The sequence below is a fragment of the Morone saxatilis genome, unplaced genomic scaffold, assembly GCF_004916995.1.
Source record: "Morone saxatilis isolate NCDOM2014 unplaced genomic scaffold, NCSU_SB_2.0 Contig15, whole genome shotgun sequence".
NCBI classification, from domain to species: Eukaryota; Metazoa; Chordata; class Actinopteri; family Moronidae; genus Morone; species Morone saxatilis.
In genome coordinates, this window is record NW_023339707.1 from 6,559,244 (window position 1) to 6,570,190 (window position 10,947).

At 40.0% G+C, this 10,947-nt stretch overlaps 1 protein-coding gene across 1 annotated transcript in view; it reads right to left on the bottom strand.

Annotated features, from left to right (window-relative positions):
* The window catches only part of spen (spen family transcriptional repressor), a gene marked incomplete at its 5' end in the record, with an annotated part of 25,084 nt that extends 16,394 nt beyond the window's left edge, over positions 1–8,690 (bottom strand). Inside the window, 2 exon segments of the mRNA XM_035656200.1 lie at positions 706–1,320; positions 8,370–8,690. Of these exon segments, the coding sequence (XP_035512093.1) occupies positions 706–1,320; positions 8,370–8,690 (936 nt within the window).
* Positions 8,691–10,947: the final 2,257 nt, after the last annotated feature.

Genomic DNA, 10,947 nt, shown 5'->3' on the forward strand with positions numbered 1-10,947 from the left:
TATACACATATATACACACACATATATATATATATAAACATATATACAGATATATAAACATACATATATATACACACACACACATATATACATATATACATACACACACACACACACACACAACACTATAAACAGACATAAAAGACTCTAAGTAGTTAATTATTCACAGAGATATTTGTCAAATTAGCTACTGTGCAAGTAAGAAAAAACAAATTGTTCCAGCTAAGCAATATATGAAATTAATATGATATGGGAAATTAAAAACGGTAAACCGGTTCATCCAGTATATCAACCAGCACTAATCTGAAGCTAAATTAAAAAAAGCTCAGAAATGTTATTTAAATAGTATATCACAAAATTATGAATAATACTGTGTTTCTAAAACTTTGTAAAACGGTGTGTATTGTATAAAAGAGACAGACTTTTGAATACTACTAGGGAATGTATTATCTTACATCAGACATTGGTACAACTATGACCTGGACAGCATACATGATGGACAGATGGCATTATTAATCTTCTTAATTGGTCCAACAAACTTTTTGTGAAATAGATTTATAGTCATTTGATGTGGCATTGAGTGTGCAGCTTTCTATCTATATAAATACTCCAGGTCCAGCACCTGTTCAAGACTGGGATTCACAAAGGTAAACAACAGCCATGCACAAGGGTAGAAATCTTGATAGCCAGATCAGCCTCACTCACCTGCCACTCGTGCTGCTGCTGGTACTGCTGACTGAGTCTGAACTGGAGGAGCGACTGCGAGAGCCTGACCCACTGTGGGAGCGTGGAGGACGGGTAGCCTGACTCGCCAGTCTCTGGGGAGAGGGATTCCGCGAATGCGTTGAGTGCGGAGACCGGCTACGACTGTGGCGGTATGACCGCTCCCCGCGCCGACCCCTGTCCTCCCGATAAAGGTCCCTGTGAACCACACTGGCCAAAGTAAAGGGTTCCCTTGCACGAGACTCATAGCGAGGCTCTGGCGTCTCAAAGCGACAAGGGCTCCTGCTGTGGGAGCGGAAGAAGCCGACCCCGCTGGATGTAGATCCCCCGCTTCCTCCCGTTGTGGCCCCCGCTGAACCACCTGTTCCTGTGTTGCCAGCAACAGCACTAACGATAGTTCCAACGACTCCTGATGATACTGTTGTACCACTTCCACTGGAGGTACCAGACCCGCTCCCAGCTGTGCTTAGAGTCCTTTCTCTTGCATCGCGGTAATAGTCTGTTTCATAGTGCCGCTGGCGTTCGAAACTGCTACCAGGACGCTCGTGATGTCCGTAGGCACTGTGATCGTACGCCCGATCCCGACTTTCAGTCGTCCTAACAAAAGGTGAAAGAGAACAACATCACATTATAGTTACATTTAAGACCTTTAAGAAAGCTACATCAGACAGTGGGCAAACAAAATTATCAGGTGTCTCTGATAAGTTTTCCTTAATTAGACAGATAGGAAGACGGGGCACTGAAGTGTTTTGAGAGGGGTAGTTTTCAAGCATCTGAAAAGAGAATTATTTTCCAGCCTACAGACTAAACTATAAGGGAATTTAAAAACTGGTTGAGACAACTGAGCATCTGGTCTTACATGTTTTCTCAACAGTTCATGACTTGGAGGTGAAATGTATCAGACCCTTCTGCCATCATACCAACCGCTTATTTCTTACAACAAAAATGCTGTTAAGTAACTGTCTTGCACAGAAGCTTTAAGCTTATATTGTCTAAAACGGCTTTTCATTCAATAGTTTCCCAGTTCAAGCATTAAAGAGATACTTCACTAGTATATCCTACTGTAAAATGCAACACACTGTATTGAAGATACAATCAATATAGGCCATTCTTATTGCAAAAGGCATGATTCAGTGTTCAACAGAACAGAAATATGCAGCTTATTTTAATGTTGAATTGCAGGATATAAGACTTACACAAGGATTACTTATAATAAAAATGAATTACATGAGAGATTCATGCCTTTATGGATTGTCAATTCCTTCTGTCTTATAACATGTAGAAACTGTAACAAAAGCCACTTTTTGAGGCGTTTTATCATTTATCTGAGACGCTTTGTTGAAGGTTTTTGGAGGTGACTTATGACAAGCCTTTTGTTTATAATGTTACACAATTTGACACCACTTGTTCTTCTGAAAGCTCTTCAAAGCATCTTTTATGAAGATGCACATTAGAAACAGTGCTAATAAGGACATTCTGTTCAGACCTGAACATCCTCTTACTGAATAAAGCAATCAGAATTTAATTTGGTAATACGACTGCTGTGTCATTACAGCAGTCATATTACCCAACTCCCTGTAATGAGCGGGACAGGACAGCAATTACCACTGTATGAATTCTGATCAAATTATAATCAGCAAATTAGCCATGATGTTCCAACACAGGGCGGAATATGGTTTAATCTAACTTCAGTTACAAACCTTTATTAAACTGGTTCTTTAAATAAGAGACTGCTTTATTCTTTGTCCGGTTCAAACAATAGTATGGGAAAATAATGAGATTTTAAACGGATTTTAAGGGCAAACAAACCTATGTCATCAATGTGAAATTAATATATCTTATAAATATATTTAATGCAAAAACATACGGTATCTTTAGACCCACTGCAAAACATTTGAGATTGTATATATGTGCACATACATTATTTGAAAAAGTTACTTCTGATCCTAGAAAAATACTATATTCTAGACATCATATTTATATTACACGGCTTGTATCAAAGGCTAAAAAGAATAAATTACTACGATAAATATTCATATATTATCATAATTAAAGCTTTCTGGATGAAATCCTAATAGGTAATGTAGCGTTAAACCAGAAATTAATGTGATTGAGAACCACCCAATGTGCACGATATGTTCTACTGCCCATATCATCCAACTGCAGCATCCTTTGGCTTGAGTCTGGGCAGGGACAAAGGTCCCTGGTTGATGCTACTGAGACCTTTTTGGACCCTCACTGCCTTCATCTCACACCCCCAATATTTCCTGTCTACTCCAGACTATCCAATAAAGGCATAAATGGCTGAAACAACTGTCTTAACAATATAGTGTCACCTAAGCTTCAACAAAATGATGCTGATGATGCTGTCTCCTATCAGTCTGAATTTAAGCATGACAAAACAGGTCTGTAACTGTGAAATGAAAAATAAATAAATAGCAGAGATAATTCTTTAGATAGGATTTTCAAATTTCCCTTGTTGATAATTGATAGGGGAATCCAAATCTTTTGGACTATTAGAGATGTTTTGATCACATCTGCGTAAAGATGCGTCTATCCAAATACTTGCATGCTGCTAAACTGTCTACCACAACACAGAGCTGTACAAATCAAAGCCATTTGCAAAGTGGAGAGACTTTTGAAACTGTACCTCATAAAAAAGATGGAAGCAGCAGTCTTTGGTTAGTATTTTCTTAATAACAGTGAAATTGAGGGCATATTGTTTTTTGTTTTGAATCTCAAGCAAATGTTTTTAATTAGTTCCTTCATCAACACATTGGACATTTTATAGGCTTCCTTTAGTAATGTTTTTAGTTTTATGATTTTCCAACTTTGAAAAACTTAAAGATATGCAGTTTAGTGTTTCTGCTAGAATTCCTCTAGTAGTTGTTATGCACGATATAATAAAGTGTGTACCAGTTAATAGAGCAACTGGAACTCTCACGAATGAACAGCTAAACACATTTAAATGTTTTTAGTGCATTTCCAAAAAATGTTCTTTGGATGACTCAAAGCAAACATCTAAGGAACCAAATACTTTATGTGAATTTCCATAGCTAAAACAGTGATTGGAATGAGCTGCCTGCATCTTAGTCTGAGCTTTAGAAACCAAGCAACAAAGGTTATACGAGGAACAAACAAAAGGATGCTGCCATTTCTCTGAAGATACATGACACAAGCATCCTCCTCTGCAGCTCTGATGCCCTGTGATGTCCCGAAAGGCTTTCTGGTAAATGATCCGTAAGATGGGTTTCTTACAATGCTCAACCTGACCTTTACACCTGACAAAAAATGTGTTATTCACATTCACACCCACATTTTACTGACATACTTGAGGACTTTGATACTGACTGTACTTATCTCCTAAGCTTAACCCCCAAAAATGTAACCCTTTCCCCAAGCAAATGTTTTTTAAATGTTTTTTTTTTTTTTTTAAACTGAGCAAATTGAATTATAACTGGATTTAAGAGTTTGCAGGATTAATCACTCTGCGGTTATCAGATACTATATTATGCGTATGTGGCCAATCTGGAAATATTCATCAGTGTACCTGACATAATTGTAACCTAAATACACTAACATTGTTTAGGGTCAAGTCTTTCAATAAGTCGTTCCACCAAAGGCTTTTGCCAGGCACAAGAACAAAAGGCTGCATGGGATGCGCATAGTCTCCTGGATGTTGAGGATAAATTGGTTAAGGCGACTGGCACTATGTCTGTATTTCACTGCACTATACATAAAGTACAGCAGGTCAGGGGCAAATTCGGTTTCAGCTTATTTGATTTAATCATCTGTGTGCTGGATTCATGAATAACATCTATGGCATAACGTTGTCTGCTGTGAAAGTGATGGATTACCTTGACCCCTAGATGCTCTCGAAAATGCTAATTTGGTGGTGCAGGCTCACTGCTCAATAGATAGCCTTCAATTTCACTTCAATTTCACTTTACAAAAAACAGGTTCTACATTATTCATGGAGCTTAAAAATAATTCAGTTAGACTTTTTTGGCTGAATTTCCATCAGTGTTTGATTATTAGTCTGCTCTGGTGCATGCTAAGCACATCAACTGTTTTGGGATTACGTGAACAGCATAATTATGAGGATGCATTCCAGCAGCATGCTAAAAAGGTGTCTTATGTGGAGGCTCAGTCATGTGAGAGCAACACATACATGTCAATTTAATTCAAAATTCCCAAAACTGTTATAAGAAGTTAATTGTTAAATATCTCTCAGCCATGCAAACTAAACTGAACTGTGGAGCTGTGGGGCATCCTGCTGTCCTTGCAGACTGAAGAACACACCATATAAATCACTTTATATCATGATATTGATATATATTGTGACGAAAAGCACATTTTCTGGAAACTTTATTGGTTTTGGAATGTTCTGTTTAATCCGCTGAATTAAATACCTGACAAATCAAGGTAATCCATCAAACTGAAGCAACAATCCTGTAACTCCATGGTGCCATGAATCCGTCACGCTCATTGATTTGCCTGCCCACATTGCCTACAACAGTCTAACACAGCCAGAAATTAAAAAGGCATAGATACCACAGTATGAACAGTAGAGGAAAATCTCTGACCGTTAGCAAATTTCTACCATCTCACGACAACTATCATTTTATTGGCCAACCCTACATGGAGACATTTAAATCCACTGGATGGATGTCATCTGTCTGGCTGCAGATTTATCATCACTGACTATGGTCAACTCTCTAATAAAAGTGAAATGTTACAAAAATTATCTTAAACAAGTTATATTTCTCAGGAGTTTGAGTTTAGGGAATCAAATTTTGAGTCCACACCTTATAATGTTATAATGTATTCATATTCTACTTTTGTCCCATAAAAAAGGAAGCTGAGGACATTTTAAAACTGCAAGGCAGGAATAAAGGATACTGGGGCTGGAACTAATGGATATTTTAATTATTGATGACTATGCAGATTATTTTTTTAATTAATCAATCAATCATTTCGTCTATAAAACGTTTTTATCGCCGCTTTTCTCCAGAGCCTGTTTTGTCCGAACAACAGTCCAACCAAGCTTAAAAGTTATTTCATTAAACATGATATGCAACAGAGAGAAAAGCAGAATATTCAGCAAATGTTTGATTTTTGTTTGACAAAAGAATTAAATCATTAATTAGATTCTTGATTAATTTTCTCCTGATGATTAATCAACTAATAATTTTACCAATAAAAATCCTTAACTGTGACCTTGACCAAGCTCGAATAGAAGTCAATCTGAGATGTTAATTTATAGTTATTATTTCATTCTGTCTCGCTGGTTGTCAGAGACGTTGCATGAATATATTTATAATGATACATTTTTTTCTAATCCTTTACTCCTATTCTAATTAGCTTTTTCACAGCACATATTGCGATTGATGAGAATCTTTTAAAGGTTTATAGGATTCCACAGCCCAATCCTTGAGTTATATTAAGACAGTGTTGTGCATTACATGATCATTTTTTAACTTCAAACACTTGTCATAAAAAACAGCTGCAAAGTGGATCTGTTTATCATAAGGAGAACTGGGGACAGGGGTCAGGTGAGGGGAAGAGAAAGGAAATCAATACAAAGGTAAGGTACAGATTTCTGCATTTATAGACACACAAGCAGTAATAACAGTCTATGTACCAGCTACTTATGGTTAGTGGGGAAAATGGAGAGAGACAGGGGGTTCAAACTAGGGGGGTTAGAGAGGACAGCTAAAATACACAGGGCAGGACATACCAACCTTTTGAGAGAGTGGTAACTTGACCTATAATTCCAAATACAATCTAGGGAGACAGAACTTTGTGAGCAGAAAAAAATGGGCAAAAATGTTGAGTGGAGAGGGAAAAAAACTGAAGCAAAATTGTTCACATTAGAAAACGTAATCCTCATCTTCAGGGCAGGGGACCTTGTGTGCTTTGATGAGCTGGATTGTCCGTTTTAATTAAAATGATGAAAACAAACATGGCCTTGTATGGATCCAGGTTAGGATGGTTTGCAGGCTGGAAAATGTCAACTTGAGTCCATATATCCAACCAGAACACGTGGGGGGAAAAAAGTCCAGTAAAATAAATACATGATATCCAGGAGCCATTCATCAGTAAGTAGGGCATTATTGATTCCCCAACAGCAATGATGGAAGCGACGGAAAAATTAAGTCTTGCATCTTCATTTGGGAAGTCCCGCACATTCCACTTTGGTCACACTGTGCTCAGCAGTAAAGTAGTCAAATTCCTTTGGCAGAGAGACGGAAAACTGGCCATGACAGATTAGAAGTCGAACATCTCTCTTAATGGTAATCCAGATTCTTGCTCATAGTAGTGCTGTATTCATTCCCATGGTGGAGACCATTCGAAACAGTTTTGAAGCTTGTGGATGTTCATGTCTATTTTCTGCCTCCTTTACAAGCAGAAGAGCCTGCATGTAGTCCAAACTGAAGCTGAGTCAATGACAAATACTGCTCATGGGTACAACTTAGTTCTCTGATTCTGTATGGGATTGTATCCAAGGTTTAGTTATAGTTCCACATTCAGGAAAGGAGCAGGTAATCCACAGACATGAGCTAGGTTATCTCCAACAGTAACTTTCCAGTCTCAGTTTCCAGCATTCTTCTTTGTATTGTACGATCCAAACATAGTCCATGTGGGTCCTCATTAAATTTGCGAGTCTCTTGAAAAGTAAAAATAATCTCCACAAAAATAAGGCAGGAAAAAAAAAAAAAAGTCATTTGCTCACTTGTTTTGGTTGTCTCTACTGAGTTGGATCACCAGTAGAGGTCTCCCAGCTCTCAAACTGTAATGCCCTGATTTTAGATATATTCCCAAATAAAACAATAAAAAAAAACAAAAGAACCAAGAAAGCAACCCATACCTTTAGCATGATAGCATATCCTTAAGGTGTCTGGCCAGTGTTAATCCAACAGAGGGGAATAAATATCCTGTGTAGGTTATCCACATGATTCCAGCCCGCGAGAGAAGTGAACACCTCCGTGAGGTGTGCACGATATTTGAAACCAAATTAGACTAATCCAAACAATGGTGTCTTATACATATAATGTGTGCTCTTGGTTGTTTTGTTACATGAGGAAAAAAGGGTGACATTAATCCACCGAGCAGGGCACGTAACTCCAGATTAGGGGAATCCCAGGGATGGCCGCTGGACCACTCTCTCTTTTTCTCTCTCTCCCTCTCCCTCTCTCTCTCTCTTTCTCTCTCTCTCTCTCTCTCTCTGTCCAGCAATCTCCAAATAATCCTGGGAAATTTTACGATATCCAATCTTTGCCCCGCATTTTCCGCAAATGATATATCCACCTCACAAAGATGTTTAAGCTCACCAAGATAATCCCCAACAGCCATTTAAACTATTGACTTTTCATTTAAGTAACAGATATGCTTGTGTACACACACGCTCTCACTTATGGAATATCTTGGTGTCTACCTGCAAGAATGAATCCAGGAGCGCTGGCCACGCTCTGAGGACTTTAGAGGGATCCCTATAAGACTGAATTCTTGAGCATGAACTCTTTTTCTCCTCTCCCCCCCCCCCCCCCCAGTAAATGAATAGATGGGTGGGAAGATGCTTGGAGGTAAGGTGTTTACCAGAAACCACGGTTCCCCCTGCCTTCAGAGAAACTTTGTCCACTTACCCGTCTAGTCTGCGTTCATAGCGTCCATCTCTGCTGTGGAGCGACGTGGGGGGCCCATACACGGCCCCCCCTGCCGCCCTTGTGAACCCTGATACATCCCGGCCACGAGTGCCTAAGGACAGACTATCGTCCAGCCCCCTCGCGGCACTAGGAATTGTGCCTGGTTCATTGTAATCAGTGCGCAGGTCTCTGTCCCCCATCTTGTTGATAGCATTGTGAGCCTTCTGAGCACTTTTAATGTCCACAAAATCCACAAAGGCTGCGACTCCACCTTCTGAACCCCGCTTGGGCAGGACCTTGACACTCTCCACACGTCCATATCTAAAGAGAAAACAATGGAGAAACAAGGTGATGACTAGGTTTTGAACTGCAATTATGTTGCATAAGTGTTTATGAATTTACAAACGGGGTGTTCAGTTTGAATTCTTAGTGAAAATAATGCTATTTCCCAAATGATGACACCTATTGTAAAACTGCATAGTGCTGAATTCAATTGTCAGAGTGCGTGTGTGTGTGTGTGTGTGTGTGTGTGTGTGTGTGTCTGAGGAGGTGGGGGAGGAAAGGCGGCTTTATTACTCTTATTTTCTACTCTATGGTACTTTCCTACAAGGCAACAGTAACCCAGCAACTGGACGTGAAACCGTGGCACGTAGTGCATATATTGCATATATTTTCTAACCTTAGCATGTTTTCTAGGAGGAAGGTGCTCTCATAAGCCTATAGCTGCTGGAAAGCATACAGATGAGGTTTGGGCTGCGTATAAAGAGATTTCCTGATCTGCTGTGTGGGGGTTTAACATTTTTAAAAAAATCAATAATGTCTATATGGCTCCTTCTGATTCAATATATGCAAAGCACTCTGGGTGCAATTTTACATATTTAACATAATTCCTCCCAACTCAATATATATATATATATATATATGAGGGTATTACATAGTTTCCATAATAAGCCTGTAAACACCTTGTTATGTGATGGTTGAATTGATGGGAAGTCTGCCACACAAAATGTACAAGCCCAGTCTGCTATTACAAAGCCTGCGATCATCTTTATGCGTCGACCCCCCACCCCCACCCCAAGGATCTTTCGGGAGTGTATTTGCACTGTCCGACAGAGACAGTAGGGTGCCCATAAATTTATTGGCATGCCAGTTACCAACATTGAACAGCCTCCGACGCCATTTTAGAAAAGCTGTTCACACTGCTTACTCATTCTGCCGTCCCCCATCTTCAATGACTTCTATCACACATTGGGCTGTCATGCACCTGCATACTCTGACTACCTCTGGGTTAACGCTGGAGCTGAGGCAGCATGCTAAAAAGCACTCGCCGTCACACAGTTTCCTCTCTGCTATTGCAATAACATGCAGCCAGATCACCATCCCCCAAACATAACGTTACGCACATCATAGCACGGGCTAATGTAAATAAAACGGCATATAGGTAGCCCATTATTGTGCGCTCTGCAGCGGGGCTGCATGAATCAGACACGAACCATATTTGTAGTTCACTCCCTGCATCCGTCCACGGTAAATAACAAGAGCAAGAGAGTGCAAATTACCAAATTGGTATCATCAGTTTATAGATTTTGCACAGTCGTTTTTTGTGTGCCTTTTTTTTTTCTTTTTCTTGATTGGGGGGGGGCAAATGTGCCTGTCGGTTGCAATTTAGTTAAACAGACATGGATGATTTATGTTGGTAATTTAGCAGCTTTCGCCCGATATGGCGACGCCTACACAGTAAAGAAGGCAACGTTGCTCATATAGGTAGACTGTGATGTTTTTCAGCAGTCTGGTCTCCGGCACATATGGACGGAGAGGCGGGCTGCTATTTCCTTGACAGCCGAGAAGAGAGAGGCGAGAGCGCGCAGACAACCGTGAGAGCCACACAAAAATCCCTATTTACATTTTTTTTCTCTCTCCGTCCAAGGAAGACAACAAAAGAACCAAATAAAATCCCATAAATGGTGCACGGGTTTGCTCTGCTCCACGAACAGCCCGAACAAGAAGCACAAATGGATTACAATTAGAATATCGTAATTAAAATATCGATAGGTTGTCTGATTTTCTTTAAATCCGATCACGCTGCAGGCTGTGCCAGTCAGCAGCTGCGCGGGGGGGCGTCCGGGGGTGCGGCGAAGAGCAACGCGCGTTCTCGCGCAACCCTTAATGGAGGCAGCCAAAGACAATCCCAAAATGCTCCATTACTTAATTCCGTGCTCCAACGCGCCACAAATGTAAACATATCAAGTAGCCCTCGCTTGTTACAACAGTTTGTACATTGCTTTACATGCATATCAATTGATTAACACGATGCAGCCACCCCGCTTCAATCACAGCCAGTTTAACTCCTAAAATGCGCTGCTATGACAGCCGTGGATGAGTGAACGGTAACCACGTGACATCAGTCTCGCGTCACCTCTTAGCGTTTCACATCACTATGTGCTTTGATTTACGGAAATAGATATATACATATCTCTGGTCTGCGATGTCTTAATCCCAACGACGTTAAACACAGTGCACTTTAACCTCTATGTTGTATCCTTATGATATCTCCGTCTAAGCATCTGGCGTGTTGAGT